This window comes from Rattus norvegicus, chromosome 2 (genome assembly GCF_021556685.1).
Source record: "Rattus norvegicus strain SHRSP/BbbUtx chromosome 2, alternate assembly SHRSP_T2T, whole genome shotgun sequence".
Classification (NCBI taxonomy): Eukaryota; Metazoa; Chordata; class Mammalia; order Rodentia; family Muridae; genus Rattus; species Rattus norvegicus.
The window spans coordinates 198,900,221-198,925,738 of record NC_141535.1 but is presented as its reverse complement, the minus strand read 5'-3'; the positions used below and the strand labels follow the sequence as shown (position 1 = coordinate 198,925,738).

The 25,518-nt window shown below is 43.1% G+C and overlaps 2 protein-coding genes across 11 annotated transcripts in view; both read right to left on the bottom strand.

Moving 5' to 3' along the window:
* Nucleotides 1–17,552, bottom strand: part of Slc25a24 (solute carrier family 25 member 24) — a 37,914-nt gene extending 20,362 nt beyond the window's left edge. The window contains 3 exon segments of the mRNA NM_001127544.1: nucleotides 4,944–5,031; nucleotides 8,540–8,666; nucleotides 17,306–17,552. Coding sequence (NP_001121016.1) covers nucleotides 4,944–5,031; nucleotides 8,540–8,666; nucleotides 17,306–17,488 — 398 coding nt within the window. The 5' untranslated portion in view covers nucleotides 17,489–17,552.
* A 2,555-nt stretch (nucleotides 17,553–20,107) lies between these two features.
* Nucleotides 20,108–25,518, bottom strand: part of Slc25a54 (solute carrier family 25, member 54) — a 76,089-nt gene continuing 70,678 nt past the window's right edge. For 3 of the 10 annotated variants that reach the window (XM_087634668.1, XM_087634664.1, XM_087634667.1), the window contains 2 exons: nucleotides 22,223–22,439; nucleotides 20,722–21,253 (listed from right to left, as the gene is read on the bottom strand). In XM_087634668.1, coding sequence (XP_087490794.1) covers nucleotides 22,264–22,439 — 176 coding nt within the window. In that variant the 3' untranslated portion in view covers nucleotides 20,722–21,253; nucleotides 22,223–22,263. 10 annotated transcript variants of the gene reach the window in all.

Sequence of the window (25,518 nt, the reverse complement as noted above, 5' to 3'; positions counted from 1 at the left end):
CAACCAGTCACTGTAGCATACAAATCTGGAGTTCTCTATGCTAATGAGATAGGCCCCAAGTGTTTAGCCAGTGAGCTTCCCTTCCTTCCTGGGTATCCCTTCCCACAAAAGGTGTTTAATCCCTGCTTCACCCTGAGTGAGATGCAAGCATCCTCCATCCAATAAAGCAATTTGGACAAGCAAGGACCCTCTCCTTCTCAAGGGTGGAGTGGGGGGAGGCCTTTATCATAAGGAGGCGTGTACTTCTGGGAGAAAGCCTTCTCTCTTCCAGTTCCTCCGTACTCTCCACACTCACTGGAAACCAAACCAGATCCCACCCTGGTCCTGGGTTCAGCTATCCCATTCCTTCCTGCCACATCCCCATTCCCAACTCCCCAAGGTTCCCAGCAGCATCCTGGGTAATCCAGAGGCAGGGAACCACAGCATCCATCCCAGATTCTTCTGTTTCTCATTGGGAAAAACGTAGACTGAGACCCCATCACAGATTGTGTGCTGTCTCCCCTGAGTAGCTTGCCGACAGGTGCTCAAGCACCCCAGCTGCAAGACAGACACACAGCCAGACACTACACTAAACTATTTAAACTACATTAAACTATTTGTAACTGCAGTTCCAAAGGATTTGACACCCAGTTCTCAGCTCTGTAGGTACTGCTTGCACATGGTATAAACACACACACACACACACACACACACACACACGCACACACATGCACACATACACAATCACACCCACACACCAGCCAAACATTCACACATATAAAATGTTCTCACCTCTGTGGGTACTGAAAGCACTTGGTACACATACACACACACACACACACACACACACACACACACACACGCACTAGTCAAAGATTCATATGCATAAAATCTTTAAGTGGTTCTGAAAGGTAGAAGTTTTAAGATTGCCCCCTAGACAAAAGTTAGAGCAGAAGAAAGAAACTGGTCGGGCCCTGGAACTACGATTACACCAGCCGGTTCAACAACTCTCTCCCAGGAACTAGTTGACCATAAAGTTAGATTAAAATCTTAGAAAACAATCTTGAGAAGCAAGAAGCTTCTCCCAAGAACTGGTGGACCATAAAGTTAAACAATCTTGAGAAACAGGAAGCTTCTCCTTGCGATTTTTCACTGGTATTCTCGACATTTTCCAATGACGCCCTCCCTACCCCCTTGCGTTGTGGTTTCTTCCTTTAAATTCCCCTTCTCTTAGGTACTAGTGGTCGAACTCCTCTGCCCATGCGTGGGATACGAGTCTCAACCCCAGTGCACTGGTTCCTATCAATAAACCTCATTTAAATTACAGCAAGGATGGTCTTATGTGAGTTCTTGGGGGTCGTGTCATCCCGAGGTTTGAGTGAGGGTCTCCCTGCACCGGGGGTCTTTCAGTTCAACATACATGAGCCAATAAAGTAAATGTTGCACATAGGAGAGCCAAGGACAGAAATCACATGATAGTCTCAATAGATACAGGAAAAACATTTGACAGAATTTTACATCTCTCTATGATAAAGTCCTGAAAAGCTAGGAGCAGATTTTTATTATGTCTCAACGTAATAAAAGCTACCTATGACAAACCTATAGACAGCTTTACATAGAATGAAGTAAAATGGAAGAATTACCTCTAAGATGAAGAACAGGTTATGGTGTTCAGTATTCCCACTATTTAGTACAGTGTTGGAAGCTTCGGCAAGAGTAGAAAGGCAAGGAATTACAAATAGGAAAGGAACAAGTCAAACTGCCTTTATTTCCAGATAATATGTCCCATATTTAAAAGACCCTAAAGATTCTACCAGAAAGTGCTTCGACCTGGTGATACTTCATGTAGAGTAGTAAGGTATAAAAGTGACATACAGACTCCAGGAGCTTTTCTATACACCAATAACAAACGTTGTAAGAAGGGAACGGCTCATTCCCAATAGCTGCAAAACAAAAGATATAAATACTAGAACCAAGCCTTGCCAAGAAAGTGAAAAACCTTCTCAATAAAAACTTCCTATATAAAGAAAGTACTGAGGAGAAATGGAAGTCACTAAACATGGAAAGAGCTTCCACACTCGCTCGTGGATTGCCGGGATTACTACTGTGCAAATCGCCATATTGCTAGAAACAATCTACAGATTTAGTTTAATCCCTAGTAAGATTCTAATGACATTCCTCACGGAACTTAAAGGAACAATCTCGAAATTCATGTAAAAGCACAAAGACCCCAAATAGCTAAGCCAATTCTAGAAGAAAAAAAAGAATAATGCTGGAGGTGCCCCCAGAACCTGATGCTAAATTATACTACAAAGCCTGAGCGATAACAGTAGCACAGTGCTAACACAAAACACTTCAATCAAGAGATAGGAACAAAATGCCTGGTCACAAGAACCTGATTTTTCTCAAAAGACAGCCTCTTCAACAAAACAAATAAATGAGAAAGAAATGTAATTAAACATCTACAAATAATCTAATGGCCAAATAAGTTAGACAGTTCTCAAGAGAAGATTCATAAATGAGCAGTAGATACATGAAAAATGTTCAACAATCCTCAGCCATCAGAGAAATGTGAATGACAACCATTTTGACATACTGCCTAAGCCATTCAAAATGCAGTGGGTGCAGGAGGGAGAGGAAGCTTTACACTGTTGATGAGAATGTGCATGACTATGGAAGTCAACATGGACAGTCCTCAAAAACCAATACTAGAACTGGCGTGCTGTCCTACTATTCCATTCTGGGGAAGTACCCAAGGACCCTAAAGCACACCTCAGAGGCACTTCTCATCTGTGCTCATTGCTGCATGGCTCACAATAGCCAAGACATGGAATCGACCTAGATGTTATCAACAGATGAAGGGGAAAATAGATACACACACACATACACATCCATACACACACATACATACACACATACATATACACTCAATACACATTCATACACACACATGCATACACACACATACACACACGTATACACTCACATACACATTCATACACAAACATGCATACACACACACATACACATTCATACACACACATGCATACACACACATTCATACATACACACATACACACACATACACACTCACATACATACATTCAGACTTACATACATACACACATATTCATATACATACATACACATACACACTCACATACATATACATGTACACACTCACATACATGCATATACACACTACATACATACATATACACATATTCATATACATACATACACATACACACTCACATACATGCATATACACACTACATACATACATATACACATACTCACATACATACATACATACACACATACACATACATACACACACATACATATACACTAACATACACATTCATACACACACATGCATACACACACATTCATACATACAGACATACACACACATACACACATACATACATACACACATACAGACTTACATACACACATATACACTCACATACACATTCATACACACACATGCATACACACACATTCATACATACACACATACACACACATACACACATATATACATACACACATACAGACTTACATACACACACATATTCATATACATACATACACATACACACTCACATACATATACATGTACACACTCACATACATGCATATACACACATACACACATACATACATACACACATACAGACTTACATACACACACATATTCATATACATACATACACATACACACTCACATACATATACATGTACACACTCACATACATGCATATACACACATACACACATACATACATACACACATACAGACTTACATACACACACATATTCATACACATATATACACATACACACTCACATACATATACATGTACACACTCACATACATGCATATACACACATGCACACATACATACATATACACATACTCACATACATACATACATACATACACACATACACACACACACACACACACACACACACACACACACATCAGAGAATTGACCACTATAAAGAAGAAATAAATTATGTCATTTCAGGGAAATGGATGGGACTGGAGATAATCACAATAAGAAAAACAAATATTACGTATTTTCTCTCATGTAGAAACAAGATAATTCTAAAGGTGTAACTAGAAGGGGAACTTTTGGGTGACGGAGGTCCTCAGGAGGGAAACAAGATGAGAGTTTTATAGAGAGGTGAATGTGATCGTGGTACATTCCAGGAAAATGTCACCCAAACCTCATCCTTACCTTAGAGAGTAACACATGCTAGTACTTGATTTTAAACAAGGAAGAAAACAAGTTGATTTAGATAGTAATGACCAGGGGCTGGAGAGATAACTCAGAGACTAAAAGCACCAAGTACCCTTGCAGAGGACCTGGGTTCGGGTCCCAGCAGATACATGGTGGTTCACAATCTGTAAGTCCACTTCTGGGGAACCTAACACCCCTTCTGAGTTCCACAGGCACCAAGCACACAAGGGAAGCAGGGTTGTATACACACACACAACACCCATTACACAAAGTAGATAAAGTAGATGCTTGAAGTAGCACGGAAACCCTTACCCCCATCTCTACATATGATGCACTGCTGTCCCAGTGCCCCTAAGGACTTCTGACAAACACGGGGCCCAGCTTGAGCACCCATCTCCCATCCCCGCACTGTGGATATACGTGTTCACATAGACATAGACGAGAATGAAGGGAGGGAGAAACCGTAACAGGCAGGTGCAATGAGGTATCCTGAGGCAGAAGGAGGCATTTTAAAGCAGCACTCAGAAACCGCCATTAAAACGAGATAGCACAGGGGTTGGGGATTTAGCTCAGTGGTAGAGCACTTGCCTAGCAAGCGGAAGGCCCTGGGTTCGGTCCCCAGCTCCGAAAAAAAAAAAAGAAAAAAGAAAAAAAAACGAGATAGCACAGTAAAATCCAAACAGTTTGTCCGTTGGGTGGAGGGCTTACCTTTGAAGAATCAGCTCTGCTTGCTTTTCAGAAATATTTAAGCCCAGCATCTGGAGAGACTGGACGATTTCAAAAGGCTCGATTTTCCCTTCAGACAATGAAAACAGCACAGTCAGGCTCAGAGTCTGAGAACACTTCCGAATGAACAGGGCAACGCCGGGCCCTTACGTAAGCCAGCAATTTGCTTAAACACACATTGTAGCATTAATACTCAAAATTTTCACAGTTCCTTAAAAATATACACATACTGTTTGATTCCGTAATCATAAAACACATTGGATATACAGTGACATCTGGCCACATAGGAGGCCAGAAACTCCCACGGCCTTGCTAGGGGAGAAAGCAACAGGAGAAAGCTTCTTAGGGACTGCTCATGTAAAAGTGCTCATAGCCACATCCGCCTAAGTAAACGGCCATTTAATATGCGTGTGACCAGGTGAAAAGGAGCAAGACATGAAGAAATTGAGCCACAGAGAACAGGGTTCTCCGAGAAATCTGGCAGTAAAAATATACAGAAACAGCAGAAAAACAATGGGAGAGGAAAACGTAATACAAGGGAAACCTGAACATGCGGCAGAGGGAACAAATCAGGAGAAAAAGAGAGAGGGGAAACAGAACACACACCATATAAACACAAGCACCCCTGCTCCTCCTCAAGTGGCTCACATCCTGGGGGAGGGGGACAGGGACCAGGAGGGGGAAAGGGGAGGAGGGGGAGGAGGTGAGAGAGGGGCAGGAGGGATGGGGACCTGGATGAGAGAGGAACAGGAAGGGGAGGGGCAGGAGGACAGGACAGGACTGAAACCTGACTCAGAGTAAGACGCTCTGCTGTATAAAGTAAAAAGAGGAATTTTTTTTTGCAAGTGGGGAGGAGGAAAGCCACACAAAGGACAAGGGGAAGAGAAGATGTCCTCTGAGAGAGGAGCCTAAAGAGATGAAGGTGTTCGGGGAAGATAAGAAACTAGCAGGGAATCTGGAGAATGTGGTGGGGGGAGATGTTATCTTCGACAGTTAAGCCCTTCAGGTCCCTCCGGGCCACACTCAAAGACTTAGTGGACACTCAGGTTACATGAAGCAGCCACATTCTGGGACGTTCCTGCAGATGCTGAACTAGCAATCACCTTCGAGCGGCTCTCACGCATTTTCACCAACTGAACCATTACCTCGTGTGTCGGGACCGATACCTCATGACTGCACACTGCTGAGTCACGGACACTGAACTCTTGGCAAAACTTTTCTAAGGAATCTACACTTCGGCATGGCACACACCATGTCTTTCTTGGACTTGGAGATACTAGAACCCTGTATGGGGAGCATCTTGAAAAGTAAAAAATGTCCACCAAAGATGTACAAAGATGCAAAATGCACGAAACAAAATACACCTTGAAAAAGAGCACTGTTTACAGTCTGAGAGCTAAAGCAAAGCAGAATGCCACCTTATTTAAGTTTTAAGAATAAAACCCTCATTACGTCTCAACAAGGCACGCCTGTGTTCAGTGATTTAAAGTTTTACTCTTCTGTGCATGGTCATGAATAACTGAAATACACACCTTGGAGTTCCTTCTGAGGCTAAATTTTAACAAGTGGCAATATTCACCAGTACAAGATCCACAAATGATGAGAAAAAAAGCTATAAATGTTTAAGTTAAGGAATTCTGATGAAAACACGAACCTCTGATGATACATTGTCTCAAAATGCATACAAAGCAGTAAGGAAAGGGGGAACAGTCGACATTTACTCACAAGGCATTGTTCACTTCATCGCTATTTCCTGCGATTTGTTTCCTGGAGTGGACAATGATGTGTGCACCACTTATGTGGGGGATGGCTGAGCACTTGATCATGGCAGTTGACCCTGAGACTGGCCCAGCTCACAGCTATTAATAGCACACAGACAACATTGTCTCCACAACTAAACTCTAGAGGGTCCAGGTAGGGATGAAAGTTTTCGTGGAGGAAGGAAAGTTAATGTTAAATACTGGATTTTGCCTGAGGATTGGACTCAGGCTAGACTTGAGGGGACATCGCACAAAGCTTATTGGCGCTCACAACTCCGCCTTCACCACACGCTCAGCTCTTTGCTGTTGTGAATCATAAGTGAAACCATCCAAAAAGTTTGGTTGTATGGAGGAATTCGACTTTAAGTTAGAGTTCAGTCCCAGTCAGTAGCTAATACACTCTAACGGCCTCTCCAAATAAGGCCTGTGCACTTGATTTGAACACAGCCACACAATCTGCCTACGTACACTCTGGCTGAGACACAGCCACAACTCAGACTACATGGTCCTCATGTTAAAATATTTGCTATCGAGATTTTTATTAAAAACTGGCAAACGACTCTTGAAAAGATCAATACTTTTTTCAGTCAATATTGTCCAACTTCTCTCTTGAACAGCAACTCTGTGGTGAGTGGCCCCGACCACAGTAAGTCAGAAAAGGTTTATGCTGCACTGTTCTCTTCGTCAGTGCCTTCCCCTGCCAGCGGTCTCCTCTGGGCATGGGCTCTAGGACGTTTCGTTTCCTACCACAACGGTCATTGCTGCTTTTCTTCCTATTTAACTGGGGCTCCATTCCCAGGCTACTTTCTGTAGCAGAAGGCACAGACTCAAACTGTGCTATTATCTTTTTAAGGACCAGAGACTATGTTTTCTAAATTAATCCTTCCAAAAGATTGCCAAGTGTAAGATATGAAGTTTTTGAATTTTACAATATATAATAGTTAGACCCATATATGAAAAAAATTAAATACCTCCTATTGGAAAAACAAGTACGAAAGTATTTTTTTAACCATAACTGTAAGTGGGATCGGCATAATCTCAATAGTTAACATTTTGTGGCATATTTTAATTCAGCAGACAAAGCTACCTATAGATTTTCTTCACTAAAAATATGAACTCTTAAGGCTAGAGAGATGTCTGAGTGCTCTCACAGAGACTCCAAGTTCTGTCCCCACAACCCATGCTGGGTGGCTCAGAACCACATATAACTCCAGTTCCAAGGGATCTGATGCCCTCTTGCAGTCTCTGCAGGCACCTGTACTCGTGTGTACATTATCCTACATACACACACACACATACACACACACACACACATGCACACACACATGCACACAAACACATACACACATACACACACATACACATAAACATGCACACACATGCACACAAACACATACACACATACACACACATACACATATACATGCACACACACATACGCCTACATACACACACATGCACCTACACATATACTCCTACATACACATACACATGCACACACATATACACTTACACACACATGCACATATACACCTACACACATACACATGCACACACATACATATACACCTACACACACACACATGCACACACACATATACACCTACACACACACATGCACACACATGCCCACACACATATACACCTACACACACACACACAAACATACACACAAAATAAAATCTTAAAAAATAGAATAGAAATATGAACTCTCAATCACATTAATAAATGAGTGGCACGATGCACAAATAATGACCCCTAGAGTTCTCCTGGCCTCGAAAGCATAGGACTTTTCATAGGAACTGACATAGGACACACCGTCATTATTCTTGTCCAGACTTTTAAATGCTAATTTCATTTTCTTCTCATGGTCTTTCAGGTATTTCATAAATTCTTCAAAATCCAGTTTCCCATCTTTGTTGACATCGCCAGTGGTGAAAATTTTCTACAGAAACAAAACAAACAAACAAAAAAATCAATTAAAGATATTCTATTGTTAGCATGGGCTAAAGTACTGAACTAATTGTGTGTAGACCAGAAGCAGACTAGCTGCTTTTCTTTCAGACAGAAATACTAGTGTGAACTAGATGTGTTACTGTGCACTGCGGCATAGTTCTGCCGCCTTTCCTGTGGTGAGTAAAGATTCCCCGAGTTTTACAATCCGTGGATGATGCCAATTTAACACTTACGAGAAGGCTAAGGGTTCTCTTTTGGATCATCTTATAATTCCCTCTGTGGAAACAAAGGGGAAAGCAAGGGCGACTTCTTGTGAGCTTGCTGCTGTCCTCTGTGCTCGGATACAGAGGCAATGATGGGAAGAACACAGGAAGCTTTGTAGAAGAAAGGGGAGGTTTGTCCTGAGCACAGGATGGCTGGCTGGGAATGGAGAACCCAGTGTGGTTTATGGGGGGCATATCTGGCTTCAATCCAAAATTGAAAGTGGAGACAAAAATTAGGAGAGCTGTTAGTGTTAACTTAAGGAGTGTTGACTAATCAAGTTCCAGCCGCTTGGGGAGGGCATTCTAACAGGAGCTAATATGTAATTTCCTGTAATATCACTAGAAACATCAACTGTCTTCCTCCAAGCCTGTCATTTCTAAAGACCAGGTTTCCTAGCTGGAGGAGCTGAGTCATTAAGTATTTGTATTTATGATCTGGCCAGTATCTGTCTGTATAGTCAGCCTCTCCAATGTATAAAATAACAATACAAAATTATCACTTAAAAATGTATCATTTTTCATAATAAAAAGATCTTTTTTTACCTCTTGCTATGCAATGTAAATTTCTACTTTAAAAATTAATTGAATTCTAGGTCCAAATGAATGAAATTTCTGCTGCAGACATATGAGAGCTGACACAACAGAACTGCTTAGGAAATGTGAACTTCATGTGAGGAAAAGCCCAAGAGTTCTTTAGTGGAATGTCCCTGGTGGTTGGCGCAGAGCCCAGGAGGAATGGCTCTCTCTTAGTTTTGATAATTGACCCCTCATCCATAATCAATGGATATGCAAAGCCTCAAACCTTTTGCCAAGAAGATTTTCAGGAAAATAAAATGTTGAAAAGGAGAAAGTGAGTTTCAGAAGACTGAACTTGTTTATGACAGAATCCAGGATTCCTTCTGCAAGGCTAACTGACATCAAATAAGAAAAAACACATACACACCGTATTTGAAAGAAGAGGGAGCAGGGTCCCAGCAGTCACCCCCATCTGGAAGATTCCCAACTCTTAAAGTTCCCACCTTTAAGACCTGAGGAGGTCCACCACCACCTCACAATAGATCTCTAGAGAGTGCCAAGTCATTAAAATGGCCACCTTTGAGAAACCTTTATCCCAACCGTAGCAAAAGACTAAGAAACCACAGTGCAGTAATTGACATCCGCAGTCAGCTTTAAAGACAACTGGTCAACAGAAGCTTAAAGACTCTAACAGTCTTTGCATCTAATAGGATGAGGATGAAGATGACTTACCAATGGTACCCCCTTAAAAGCAGAAACAAAACCTAATTGTTCCCAACTACCACTGAGCCCCAAACACGTGAGGAGAAAATGTCCCAGGGCTCTAAACCCGTGGCATATCTTGGGCCCAGAGCCTGTGGTGGTTTGAATCAGAACGGCTCTCATAGAGTCATAGATTCGAATGCTCCGTCCACAATGAGAAGGATCAGGGGGCAATGCCTTCCTGGGCTTTGAGGTTTCGAAAGCTCATGCAAGTTCCAAAACACAAAACTATAGCCAAGAGCAAAAGTCATCAGAAATTTTGTTCTAGTCTCATAGAAAACTCAGAAGTATTCTTGAGGGTGTTAGCTGTGAGGATGACCTTAGATTTCTAATCCTCCTGCCTCTGCATCCTGACTGCTTGGATTAAAGGCCTGCACCACCACAATGGTCTATGTGTTCCTGGTTTAGTGGAACACGCTACTGACTAGCTACATCAGCAGCCCCTGGATCAGTCTTCATAAACAAAAGCAGGTAAACAAGCATCAACTCAAATGGCCAAGGTCAAGTTTGAGATTTGGCTTCACTGGGCTTCAGGAGGCCTCTCTAGAGGTCCTAGGTCCTGACCCTGAGCTTCATGAAGGTCACCTGGTCATCCTCCAGAGGCTAATGACCTCCTAAACCTGTCAGACCTTTCTTAAGCTCAAGGACATCTTCAACATGGTCCAGATACCAAAAAGCTGTAGTAGCTATCTATCTGTGATCTCCTGTGGCTAAGATAACCCCTGCAGTGGCCCTCTAAGCTCAGAAGTCCCTGGGATGGGACGTAGTAGATATATTCCCATGGAAGGAGAAGGGCCAAAAGCAAAGCACCTACCTGCAGGGGTCATTGCGCCCGAGGGAGTGCTCATCCTAACTGTTCTGGGAATAAAAGGAGCACAAGAACCAGTGAGAACTCAGGGAGAGGGATTCTGCCCACAAGTCCACACACCAGAGCCTCCATCAGACGCTCCACAAAAGCAAGACAGAGCCAGCCATGCCCAACTCCCCTACCCTCCTGCCAGAAACTTCCAGAGACCTGATCTTCTAAAACGGGGATCTTGTTTTCTGTCTTGTCTTTGTTTTGAAAAAATGCCAAGAGCAGAGTTTCGGAACTGGGCTACTGCTCCGTAATCCGCTAACAGGAGTAGAGGTGGCCTGACCACTTTTGGAAGATCGGATGTGTTTTGTGGCTTGTTATCATTGTTTCCTGTGGTGCTGGGGAAAGAATATGTTAGAACACGCACGTGCACGCGCACGCGCTGGAAAATCACTAATCACTCCACCGCTGAGCTTCAGGCCAGATCATCTGAGCCAACCAGGTTTAGTCAGTAGGAAGGTTACACCTGCCCAGGAATCCTCTTTTCAGGGTGAGGCACAGGGTGGCTGTCATAAAAACAGAGAGAAAAATAGCCTGTGTGGACCTTTTCTTCTGTGTTCCTTCCATCTCCACCTCCTGGTATCTTTTTATCTTTTATTTTCACCCAAAATCTATAGTCGCTCTGAGGGCAAAATTGCTCCTCTGGGCACCTGTTGAGAGGCACCAAGAGGATAATCCCCAAATGGCCAGAAATGAAGGCAGCTGGACTCCAATGAGAAGGCAGAAGACATATTATCTGTATCTGTGTTTTGTTTTCCTTTTAAATCTGCACCCCCGCCAGAGCCAGGGGACGCCCTTGAACCCCTTATTTGTTTATCTGTGGCCCCTCATCCTGCTCCAGTAAAATTGTGGAAATGCAGTTTTACAGAAAAACTCCCTGCTCTATGTAACTTATTTTCCAAACTTAGTGTTTTTAATAGTGAAATGGGAAAGTTGGACATTGCCCAGTGAGGTGGTACTCACCTAACACTTGAGGATCAGCTAGAAGGATCCCAAGGTACCAGGCCAACCTGAGCTAAAGCAATAATGAGACCTTCACTCAAAATTAAATGAATAAATAAATATTTTAATTAGGAATTAAAATTCACAAGAGAAAATTTAATTCTGCCATTCTCGGTTAACTTTGGCTCTATACTTCATCACACTGAGTGCGAAGAGACGGACAGAGACCATCACGTATCCTAGACAGGCCCCTCAAGGAGGAGATTGCACAGCGGCTGGACTGCTGTAAACTTCGCAATAGACCCTTTCCCAAGAGTTGCTGAGCAGGGCCAACATTTCAGACTCTTTCACAAAACTGTCTGCGGCCCAATCGTGAAAGAATTATCCCACAAAAAAAAAAAAGGATTTTATTTTAATTTAGACGTTTTTATTTTGTGTGTGAGCGTTTTGCCTGCATCTGTCTTTATGTGTGTTTCACTCGTGCTGGTGCTGGGGGAGGTCAGTAAAGGGCATAGGGTCCCCTGGAATTGGTCGTATAGATGGCTGTGAGCTGTGGCGGTCTGAGGAACAGGGGACAGTGTTTTGTTACTATTCACTTCCCATAAATCTCTAATCTCTGCCACATTTAATGTCATCGTATTCTCCTCTGCCCTCACCCATCTCCTTCTGCAACCTCTTTCTGGCTTTTCTGTTTCGCTTTTAAGTCAAAGGTTATCCTAGACATTTTAAAGAGCTGGTCCTAATATTTATGTATTATCTAATACTCTGATGAAAGCAGTAGTCACGGGACACTGGAGATTGGACCCGGAAGTCATGAGGAGCACAGCGCAATGCTGATGGGGAGTCAAGGGACTTAGGTGGAAGTGTGTTTGTTCCTATGGTTTCGCTTAGAAGACGGAGAAGCACCGCCCTCGTCTAATTCCAGAATTTGGAATTACAAATAAAGCAAGGACAGCTAATAAAGGGGAGGACAGCCTGGGTGAATTTACCATGGGGTGGGGGCCTTCTTTGGCCCACACTTACTTTTGTGGCAATATTTTCTGTGTATGGAAGAGAAAGAGAGAATGGGGCAGGAGAGAGTAAAGCTCAGGTTCAGTGCTAGAGATTTAATAAATGTGCTCGGTTCCAGGCAATTTTAAGACGAAGTTGTTTGCCATGGCTTTGCAGTCTTGCTTTGAAGCTGGAGAAGGCCACTGTGTGGACGGATTGTATCGCTTAGCTTTCGTGAGGATGCAGCCTGTGTCCCCTGGCTTCACTACAGCAAGGACGCGTATCTCTTTATTTCCCTTTCTCTGCTTCTGATTTCTCTCATTCTTCCAGTAAATTACTGATTGTTGTATGAAGTGTCTCCTCTCTTTTACCCTAACCAATTCAGAATTATTTATTTATAATTTTTCTAGTTATTACCCATATAGATAAGTAGGCTTCCACAAAGCGACATTCTGTAAGAGGTGACTTAACCTCTCTTGTTCACTCTGAGTTCAAACTTTTTTTACCTTTTAAACAGTGAGGCTAGAGTTCTCTGATTGGATTTATGAAAACAGCGAAAGGGTTTGCTGGTTGAATGAAGTTATTGAGAGGCATGGTTCATTGTCTGTCATACATTAGCTAGTTATGCTATATTACGGGCTATGGAATCAGACGAGGGGTCAAATGCTAGAATCAGAGTCTTGGTCAAGTTATTTAATTCTTAGAGGCTTCAAGTATAAAGTGGAGATGATTAGAAAGACCCCCCCCCCGAAATGGTATAAAGATTTCTATTTAGTTGAAGCCACCGAACACTGTAAGGCAATGTTCACTAAGCTGGGGGCACAGCAGTGAACGAGACCAAGAGGAGCCATCAGTGTATCCCTGAAACTCTAGCATAAGAGTTACCTATATAAAAGTCAATAAGCAGACAACAATCCGAGCCATTTCCAAAAGTGAAGAGAGATGTCTGATAAAATGCTTGCATGTTATAACCTGATACTATCAGCCTTGTAACTTATTCTTACCTATCAACCTTGAAAATCCTATCGGCTGGCTTTGCTCATTATCTTGGTGATAACTCGGGTCTTTTCCGTGTGGTCACATGGGTACCTGCTGTAGAGGTGTATTCTCTGCCCGAATATGTCAGGCTTGACTCCGCTTTCTCTGCAGTATACTTACCCTGTTCCCCATGAGCAATAAAGCCTTCTTTTTGTGGGGCTAGAGAGATGGCTCAGAAGTTAAGACTACTAGCTGCATTTGCAAGAGACCTGGGTTCACAACCCTGAGTCCTAGGAGAACTCGCATGAATTTTCTCTTTTAACCTCATAGTCAAGGGCTAAAGGAATATCATGGAAGCTGATACAAAGGATGCTGTAAAAGCCAGAGGTAGCACAGAGTGCAGAGAAACGCCATTCTCCACACTTGATGTGGCTGATGCACACATGAACCCATAGCAGTGTGGTTAGCTGCACAAAGCCTATGAAACACCAAACCAGTTAAAAAACCTGAGCCTGGAGCGTGAGCCTGGAGTGGGACAGGCTCCTGACTCTCCACCCCTAGCTGGGGAGCTTTGGACAGGCAGCCGCTGCCTTTGGCAGGGTGGATAGTCCATGCCAGTGGATGACCCCACAACGAGTCACATACAGGCTGTGTTTATTAATTAATTAAACAGTAAGGATGTGAGGCTGAAAGGGAAATACATCGGGGAGGAGGCTAGGAGAAGGTGAAGAGAGGGAACGGAGTGGATATGACGCATACATTATACCCATGTATGAAATTTTTAAGGAATAAATTTTAAAAAGAGAAAGTAGAGGTCTGAGCATCAAAAGTGTAGCACAGCAATTTCATATCAGGCTGGCTCCTAATTTTGCCTCAGGACTGCCTGCCACAGTCTTTTGTCTTCTGCCAGTAATTTCGGAAGGCCTGCCAATGGTTCACTGCTGTGCACTTTATACCTACTTTCTACATTCTACGCAGGCATTTTTTGTACCAAAATATAAAGACACTAGAGCCGGCAAGATGGTAAGGGTGCTTGCCGCCAATCCCCACAACCCGAGCTCGCTCCCCCGAGAGAGAACTGCCTCCTGCAAGCTGTCCTCCAACCGCCACATGTGCACCATGGAATACAAGTTTGTGCACATATATAATAAATAAATGTAAAAAGCAGTATAAAATCTGAAAAGCTTAAATATAGACACTTGCTCTCCTCTATGTACTAAACTTATTCTAAAAAGCTTGGAAATGTGAGAAAGAGGCAAAATTAGGTGAGACTCTATAGGGATTTCCCTCAAGGTAAACACCTGTCTTAGGGGCAAACTATTGCCTTGGAACTTGGAGTCATTCACAGTTCTTACCCCTGCATACTCAATAGACCATCTCTTCAGTCCTCGGCAATATAACAGTGTTTGACCATGCCTTGGTTAGTATCTTTTGACTGAGTCATCAAATTGAAGTATTTTATTGGCCCCAGTTTCCCAGATATAATGGTGAGCTTTATGTACCAAATTGATTAGTATGAAAAAGATACTCAGGTATCCAATAAAGACATTCCTGGGTGTGTCTGTAAGGAATTTTAGAAGAGATTAGCATTTGAACCAGTAGACTGGGTGAAGGCATACGGCAGTCCACAGAGCAGAGCAAAACAGTAAAAATGTAAAGGAATTTATCTTTCAGGATGGAAACATTTATAGAAGAAGAATGCCTTAATGCTGGGAATAGTTGACTATGTCAGGCATATATATATATATGTGTGTGTGTGTGTGTGTGTGTGTGTGTCCGTGTGTGTGTGTCCGTGTGTATATGTATGTATGTATGTGTGTTATATGTATACAAAATATATACATTTATTAGTGACATAGGTTGCCCTGTTCTATACGTTTATATTCATATACATATAGTTTTTATGTAATTTATATGCAATACTTTTGTTAAATGACAGACTTTTCCTCTGACTCTAAGTTGTCTGGGGGCTGTTATTGTAGGATCGTTTGTTGTTATTGTGGGGTTGGGGGTCTTGAGGTCTGTTGCTCTTTGTTTCAGTTCACTCCAGTTTGACTTAGATAAGGAGAGGACAGGGCCCAAGTTAACCTGTAACTTGTGACAATTCTCCAGCCTCCGCTCTCAGAGTCCTGGGATTGTAGGCATGCACCAGATGCATCACATTTTCAAAGAACGAAAACATATTGGGAAATTTAAAGCACACCTAAAATGATACATGAGCCAAAGAAATCATGTCAGTGACTTTAGAAAACACCTGGAGGAGAATAATAAAAACAACAAATAACCCGCAACATGCCTGCAAGATGCAGTCACAGGGTGACTGGAGAAATATTATCACTCAAAAGTAGCCAGGCAGGCCTTTGATTCATGAAACGGGAGGAAATGAGTCAACCCAGAGCAAGTAGGACACACACTCAAACTTGTTCTTTTAGAAAGTGCATTGAATAGGCAAACCTATGGCCAGAGTGAGGATGGGAAGAGAAGAGATCAGGAAGAAGAGGGGACCCCGCAGTTCTGTAAAGTTCTATATAATACTGCCTTGGGCAAAATGGGTAGCTTCCAAAAAATAAACAAACAAAGTTGTAACTTACTAAGAGGACAAACTAAAGTGAAGAGGCCTCCATTAATGCCATTGACACTGAATGACTGAGGGAGGAGTTTTAAATATAGGTACAGAACAGTTGGTGGCCCCCTCAGTAACTTAAGCACGTTCCTCTTAAGATAGAAAAGTCAGTGTCCTCTTGTAAGACAGCAGGCTGGACAAGTTCCAGATCTAGTGTCCCCACCCTGCCAAGGGGCCTGGATGTCAGAGGCACAATTCATATGAGTCAGAGAAACTCCCAACTGCTTTGCAACAGGTCAACCCTTAAGATCAATGTGTGCTCTCAGGGCACTAACTTAGAATGTCATAAAAACGGAAAGTGGCCTTTCTACCTCGACTAGCAGCTGGAAGCACGGCCGGTTTTAACAAAAAAAAATTTGAAACAATAAACTCTAGTTGTAACAAAGCTACTTCAAGTCCGGACTCACTCAAGTCTGACAGCAGGACAATCATGAGAAGTTTGCAAAGGACAGGACAGGTGATGAACCAAGAACCAGAGATGCTCTCAGAACTAAAGTGTTGAAAGTTTTAAGTGTGCAACACTAATTTATCTGGGAAAACACCCGCTGCCTTCCAGATCCAACTCTCTGGAGCTCTTCCAGCGTGCCGGCAGGCATAGTTCCTCCTCCTTCTTGCCTGGCCTCAGGCCAACGCCCTCCCGGGACTTGGCTGTGTCCCGGGAGCGTCAGCGGCCACCCCAACACCCCGCAGCGACCCACCTCCTCGGCGGCCTGGCCCAGCGGGATGCCCAGGCTCTGCAGCCCCTGCTGCAGCTCTCCGATATCCACCACGCCGTCCCCATTGCGGTCCAGCGCCCGGAAGAGCGTCTCGTAGCGCGTGGGCGGCTCCGCGTCCTGGCAGACGGCGGTGGGCAGCACGAAGGCCCGCAGCCAGCGCAGCATGGTCGGGGGGAATTCGCGGCGAGCTGGCGAGGCAGGATCCGAGTGCTGAGGCCTGGTGGAGTGAGGCGGTGGCCTCCGAGCGTCTGGAGCGTCTTCGGGGGGCGAGGCTTCTGGCTCACAGGAACCGAGCTCGGCACAGGGTGTGGCCGCCCAGCTGCTGCTCGGGGCGGAGCTGGCCCTGGCCCTGGCCTAGCTGGCGGTTGGGAGGGGATGGGCCATCCTCCAGCCTCCGGAACCTGCTGGCAGGTAGGACAGGGTGCTAGGGAGCCGGGAGGGTTTCTGCTTTTCCAAAGCTCCTCAAAGCCGCAAGCTTCGCCGACAGATTATTAAAGCTTGGGGAAAGGAGGTAGTTTGATGAGCAGGTTGCTCGACCCCAAAGGCCTATAGGGCTGGAAGACGGAATTCTGCTCTTTGAATTCACCAGAAAGACAACAGTGGGTGGATATCTGGGACAGGGAGTCAAACAGCTATCAGACCAAAGGGAGAGGAAAGGGGCCCAGGAGACTGTAGAGAAAGGAGGGGAGATGCAGCACAATGAGTACCTTCCCACAGCACGCAAAGAAACTTCAGCTCCTTCCCTTCAAGACAGGTGAGGTCCTGATTTTTGCCATTTATAGTTCAGGTGAGACACGGTTTCTGGGATAACGGGGGACACATTGGAACTACGGAGACTTCGAGGCCTGGCCCTTCGGCTATGTAATTCCAAAGACAGGAGTAAGTTCCCTGGATAGGTTCTGTCTGTAAAATGAGAATATGAACCTCTGCTTTGCCCTCGGGTGAAATGTCCTTCTCTGGAATGTTCTCAATGCAGTCGCTGCTGCTTATGTCCAGTTGTCTTCGGGTATGTAGAACGGGAACTAAAACCACTTGTTTCTTCAAAAGTGGGGACTTGGATTTACCTCCTCCTTGCCATTCTGTACATTAAAATATACTGTGTATAAATAGAGCCTGCAGATAAGAGCTGCCTGATGATAATAAAAATTATCCCGAAACCACTTTCTGTGCTTCTGTTGCTTCCATGCTGTAGTCTTGGAAATTAGAGTCTGTGTTCCATATCACACGACAGGTGCCACCACTCATCGGTGAGCTTTAAGGGGTACACACCAAGGAGGAGATGGAGAATGCCAACTTCGGCTTCACCGGGTACACTTAGGGCCTGAGCTGACGCGCATAATAAAGAATAGTTAAAAAAAAAAAAAAAGATGGGTTCGGTCCCCAGCTCCGAAAAAAAAGAACCAAAAAAAAAAAAAAAAAAAGATACTGTCTTAGTTAGGGTCTTATTACTGTGAACAGACCATGACTAATGTAAGTTTTGTAAAGGACAGCATTTAGCTGGGACTGGTTTACAGGTTCACAGGTTCAGTCCATTATCATCAAGGCGGGAGCATGGCAGCATCACAGCATCCAGGCAGGCATGGTGCAGGAGGAGCTGAGTTCTACATCTTCACCCGAAGGAGGCCAGGAGCAGACTGAGCATCCCCAGGCAGCTAGGCGGAAGGTCTCCAAGCCCATCCCACAGTGACACACTTCCTCCAACAAGGCCACACCTTCTAACAGTGTCACTCCCTGGGCCAAGCATATGCACACCATCACAGATACCTGTATGTGACAATGCTTGGCTGCTTTTGTCTTTGCAAACACAGGAACAACAGAATCAGGTAAGAGGATGTGGCATTCTCACCTCTGCACTGCATCCATGGTCTTCATCCACTCTGTTTAATAGCCTAACTCTCATACCTGTTTCCTACCTTCTAGCAGGAGGGAAAGTTCAAAGCAAACACAGTTCAGAGGGCCACGGAGTAGTCAGGGATGTTTAAGCCAGGAACAATGATAGAAGTGACCACAGGCTGGAGGAAGACAAAATTCTTAGCTACAGTTTTATTACAGCACAGGACAATGAAGTGTTAAGCTATTGGAAATGTAGATCCTAGGAAGGTTCATGGCTTCAGAAGGTAAATTAAAAGCATGTTGGGGCTGGGGATTTAGCTCAGTGGTAGAGCGCTTACCTAGGAAGCGCAAGGCCCTGGGTTCGGTCCCCAGCTCTGAAAAAAAGAACCAAAAAAAAAAAAAAAAAAAAAAAAAAGCATGTTAAGTTACAGTGCAATACAGGATTGGGGTGGGGAGAGCTGGGAAGATGTCTCGGTTGATAAAATGGTTGCTTCATAAGCATGAGGACCTGCTTTCAAGCCCCTATCACCTACATCTAAAACAAAACAAAAACAAAGAAAGATGGACATGGCAGGGCACACCTATAATCCCAGCCTTGTAAAGGCACAGATGGGCATCACTAGAGCTTGCTACCCAGCCAATCTCTCCTGAAAAGGCAAGCTTCGGGTTCATGAGAGACCCTGACTCAAATGAAAAAAGGGGGGTCTATGGAGACTCAGCAAGTAAAGATACCTGTGGTTAATCCTGTTGACCTGAGTTTGACATTTGGGACCCACACAGTGAGAAAGAACTGACCCCCAGCAAGTGCCTTCTGACCTCCATGCACATGCCTTGGCACTTGCAAATGTGTGTGAGGTAGGAAGAGATTAAGGAAGCCACCTGATGTCACCCTCCTGCCTCCATATGCATACTCACACATACGAGCACACACACAAGAACACACAAAAGGTGGTAGGGAAACTTCAATAACATTAATTATTTTAGACATAACTTCCCTGAATTACCTTAGAATTAGGTACTATATTGCAATATAAACATTCTAAGAAGAAAAGGCCAGAATTAAGGTTGAAAAAAGACTGAGAACAAGAGGTGGTATAATAAACCCTTGCCGTCTACCGAATACAAAACAACTGTTAATATTCATTAAATGCCTGCTATGTGCAACCTACAGACCTCCAAATAGCAAAGACGACAATGAAGAAAACTAGCTGAAGCCCTGTGTTCATGGAGCCTATCTTCCAGTCCAGGGAGACAGAAAACAACATAATCGTTTCTAAAGGATTCTGACACTATAAGAAATCTGGGGTGGGGGCTGGAGATATGACTTAGCAGTGAAGGCACTGGCTGCTCTTCCAGAGGACCTGAGTTTGGTACCCAGCACCTACATGGCGGCTCACAACCATCTGTACCTCCAGTTGCCACCTCTCCCTCCCAAGCCACTGGCAGTCACCTGCCTCTATGGCTCTGATCACTCTAGGGTACATATGTTTAGCCTTTGTGACTAGTTCATCCATATGTACTCTCTATACATCAGGATGGTCTTTCAAAGTAGAAATGGCATTCCATTGTATGCATACACCACCGTTTATTCACAGGTGTGGGGACTTTCAAGTGGCTGTACATTTTGGTTATTGCAGGCAATGCTGAGATGAGCATAGAGGAGCAGATCGTCCCTTAAGACCCTGCTCTGAATTGCTTTTGAAATAGTGTAGGCTGCTGGGCCATGCAGTCATCCTGCTTTTGGTCTCATGAGGTCCGCTCAGAACTCTTCTCCATGGCTCTGTGCTCCATCAACAGTACTCGGAGTCCCAGCTTCTCCAAGTGCTCACCAGCCCTGGCTGGCTTCTCCACGATAGCCATCATGGCGGCAGCGTGAGATGGGATGTCCTTGAGGCTTTAAATTGCTTTCCCTGTGATCAGGAATGCCAAGCAGTTTTTCTTTGCTTATTTGTGTCGTTTGTATATTCTCTTGGGGGAAATGTCTATCCAAGTCCTTTGCTCACCTTTTAACCAGTTTGTTGTTGAATGTGATCACGATATGGCATAATGTAGGAAAATGACACAGAGGAAATGCTCATCTTGTACAGTTGATATCTGCTAATGAAGTAAAGAAAGGTAATGCAGAACTATTAACAGAGTTCCCACAATAGTCATCCCGTTGTAAAAGTGAAATACTAGGCTATCACAGCATTATTCCTCAGCCAACTTCAGGACTCCTATCGGTCCCATTCACCATGCAAATAAAAAGCAATGACTCAGAAGAAGAGCTTTAGAGATAACCTGCTGAGTCACACCCTTGGCTTCCAGCTCATCCAGGAGGTGCCCCACCTCCAGCTCCACCAGTCAGGTTCAGTCAGATTACCTGAGAGGGCCCAAATAAGTAGGGGCTGTTGAGAACGCAAGCAGAATTAAGAAATGTTAGCCAGTCTTTCTCATAATGGAAGGAAAGAGTGTAAGCTATTGACCTGAGCAAATCACTCCAGCGATTGTGGAAACTGAACTGAAACAGGAATTCCCCCAGGTGAGGGGAGGGAGGCAGCTCTGGTCTACAAAGACCATCTACAAAGATAAAGCCATCTTCAGGGGTGAGGGGGATCAGATGTGCAGAAACTGAAGGGAGCATAGGACTAGCAAGCAAAGTGACTCATAGCACTCTAAATGGAATTTTGAAGTGGCTTGTCTATTTGGCTGAAGAAATTAACCATAACATCGAGTTTAAGTGTGCTGATTTTTGCTTTACTGTGTAAAACATGTTCAAGCTTAACTTAAAAAGAATTTCTAACAAAGACTCTGTGTAGCTTACCAAGTATTCCCTAATGTAATTGCATGAGGTATTACCATCCAATCAAAAACAGTTATAGGATTTTGGAAAAGGTAACAGGAAATGTAAAATAGGAATTCTGTGGATGATAAGAGATTTTAGGTTATTGAACAATTTTGCCAAAACTACCATTTAGTTTGTATATTTTATAATAAATAAAGACAAAGTAATTTTACAAGTAGTTGATATTTCTTTCCTTTTAGGAAAAAGTAAGGTCACCTTATAACCCAGGTATTATCTTATACCTTAGTGATTATGGCAGTGATGACAGTTTGTTATTCCACTTCTAAGTTAGTCCAAAAAGCAAGTTCACTAGTTCATGAGCCACACAGCCAATGCCCACTGCAGGAAGCAGCTTGAGGACATTAGGGGTTAAACCCCTAAAAAATCCCTTCTTCCCTTCTTTGGTGTATATTTCCTGGATGAGCTGCATCATGGGTATTGTTTCATTTTCCAGCATGGCTATAAATTAAAAAAATATATATAACTCATCATTTAATATTTACATATCAATCTAGCCAAAGATAATGAGAACTTATAGAAGTTGAAATCATTTCACAGGATACTCATATATAGAAGGATCCTATACATCAATAGGGTAGTGTCCACAGTTCACTCCCGGGCCCCCATAGGCTTGTAGTCATATCATAATGCAAAATGCATTTAGTACAACTTCAAAAGGTCCCCATAGTTTATAACAGTTGCAAACCTATTTAAAAGTCCAAAGTACGAAGTCTCTTTGGAGATTCGTACAATCTCTTAACGGTAATCTCCTATAAAATCAAAATCAAAAGGCATTGCATACTTCCAGGCACAGGATAGACATTTCAAGAGAGAGCTCAGTGAGGAAATACTGGGCCAAAGTAAGACTGAAAATCAGCTGGTCAAACTCTAAACTCTGCATCTCCATGTCAGGTGTCAAAGTGCTCTCCAGACCTCCAACTCCTTTCACCTACATTGTCTCCAATGCACTTCTTTCTCTTGGGCTGGTTCCACTCCCTATTAGCAGCTTCCTCAGCAGACATCCCACAGCCCTGGCTTCTCCAACATCTTGGAGTCTCCAAGGCAATAAATGCAAGCTTCACCTTCACAGCTTCAAACAATGGCCTCTCTAGGCCTCTGTGTAGGAACATGACCGCCACATGCCTGGCTTCATTGGTATTCCTTAGTCTTGGAGGAAGATTCCGTAACCCCTTTTTCTATCCTTGACTCTAAAGTCAGAACCACATGACCAAAGCTGCCACATTCTATTGCTCGCTGGGGCTGCAACATGGCCTCCTTGTTCAACTCCAACTTCTCTAGTTTTGTGTTTTCAATGGTTTCCTTCACTACCTAAGCTTGGCTGTCCTGAAACTCAGTCTGTAGACCAGGCTGGTCTCAAACTTAAAAGATCTGCCAGCCTCTGCCTCCGGGATTAAAGTCATGCAACACCACATCTGGCTGTAAGCTTTCATTTAATTCCTTGTCACAATTGAAAGCTTAGTTGGGTGGGATCTTGCTCTGAGCTCACCACTACCTTTTTTTCATTAAACATCAGAATTTTCTTTAATCTGTTTATCTCCCTAAACACAGGACTTAGCCCCACTTTTTGATGCCCCCTTTTTCCTCAAATTGTACATCTTTGTAACTTTCCTTGCTCAGTCTGCTCCTTTTCATTATAGATTTGCATAAGTGTGGCCACTAATAGCCATATAACACAGCCCACATATAGATACAGACTATTTTGAAGTCTTTCTCTGCAAATGCAGTTAGTCCAAAACTCTTCTATTTAGCCTGAGGCAGATTTTATTTTTTTGAACAAGGGCAGAAAGCAGCCACATTTTTTCATCAAAATATCACAATACAATAGTCTTTAGGCCACATTCTTCTTCTCTGAAACCTCTCGAGCCAGGCTCACACCATTCAAATCAACCTCAGCACCACTGCCTTCCGTGCTCATCTAGTATAGCCCATTACGGCCCATTTAAAATGTTTGACATCTTTTTAAATCAAAAGTATACATTCCTCCAAACAAAAGCATGGTCAGATCTATCACAGCAATTCCCCACTCCTGGTACCAACTTCTGCCTTAGGATTTCTATCGTTGTGAGACCACATGACCACAGAACTATTACAAAGAAAAGCATTTAGTTGGGGCTGTCTTCCATTTCATAGATTTAGTCTATTATAGTCATGGTGGAAAGCATGGGGAATGTAAGCAAGCAGTGCTGGAGAAGAAACTGGGAGATCTATGTCTGGATTTCCAGGCAGTAGGAAGAGTTGTGAGCCACTAGGTAGACCTGGCATGCATTTCTGAGACCTCAAAGCCTACCCACTTGTTACACCTTTCCTCCAACAAAACCACACCTACTCCAGCAAAACCACACTTCCTAATAGTGCCATTTCCTATGGGTCTATGATGGCTGTTTTATTTGAACCACCACACAGAGTGACTATACATGTATACGTGTGGTTATTTAAATTTAATTAAAATTAAATTAAATCTCCACTCCTCAGTAATATTAGTACATTTCAAATGCCTGATATGTGTGGATATAATGGGTGGCTACTATACCGGGCAGAACAGATATAAATGGTTTCCATCACTACTCCTTCCAGTTCCTTAGAACAACTTGCAAGTCTCTCATGAGAGACTTCACAGAGGCATTTGGAAGAAAGACTAAAGGGTAGATTAATAGAAGGCACGAGTGATACTGGAGAGAGAAATTCTCCATCTCGAGTGTGATATAAACCAAACACAAAGCCTAATTGAGAAAGAGAGGGAGAGAGAAAGTAAAAGCACATTACCCACCGTGAGACTCTTGATCTACTCAGGAAGACAATAATAACATTGTGCTGCTTTTTTCATCTTTGAAAAGTGACTCTAAAAAATTGTTAAAATTTAAATCCTTAACATTTCATGGAGAAAAACAAAACACAAAGTATTTGCCATCATTTCACTGAATAGACTAAAGGACAGAGATTCCCGAAGCAGCTTACAGCAGTGCCAGCAAAACCAAGGATAATGAGCCTCTGTAGATTAGCTGTTGGTTTGATTTAAAGAATGCAAGTTTTTTCTATTATTCTACATGGCCCTTCCTAATTAAAATCTCCTTAAAGAGACAATTGAAGCAAATGTGGAGAGCCCCAGACAGGACTTTGGAAGAAAAGGAAAATTGAAACTTACAAAAGGTTCTAAGAGAGATGGCTCAGTGGTTAAGAGTACTTGATGCTCTTTCAGAGGACCCAGGTTCATTTCCCAGCACCCATGTAGAGGCACATGACCATCTACAACTGCAGTTCCTTGGGATCTAACTGCCCTCTTCTGTCTACTTCAGGAACTGCATGTATGTAGTACATGTAGATACATGCATGCAACCCTTTCATACACATAAAATAAGTAAATAAATACACCCTTAAAAGTGCTTTAAATTGGTTAGCTTCTTCATTTTCAATTGTATGCCTTTAAAATTATCAGTTAATACTTATTTAAAACATATTTCTTACCTCAGTGATGATTTCATTAAACTAAAATAAAAAAATTTAAAAAAATAAAATAAAC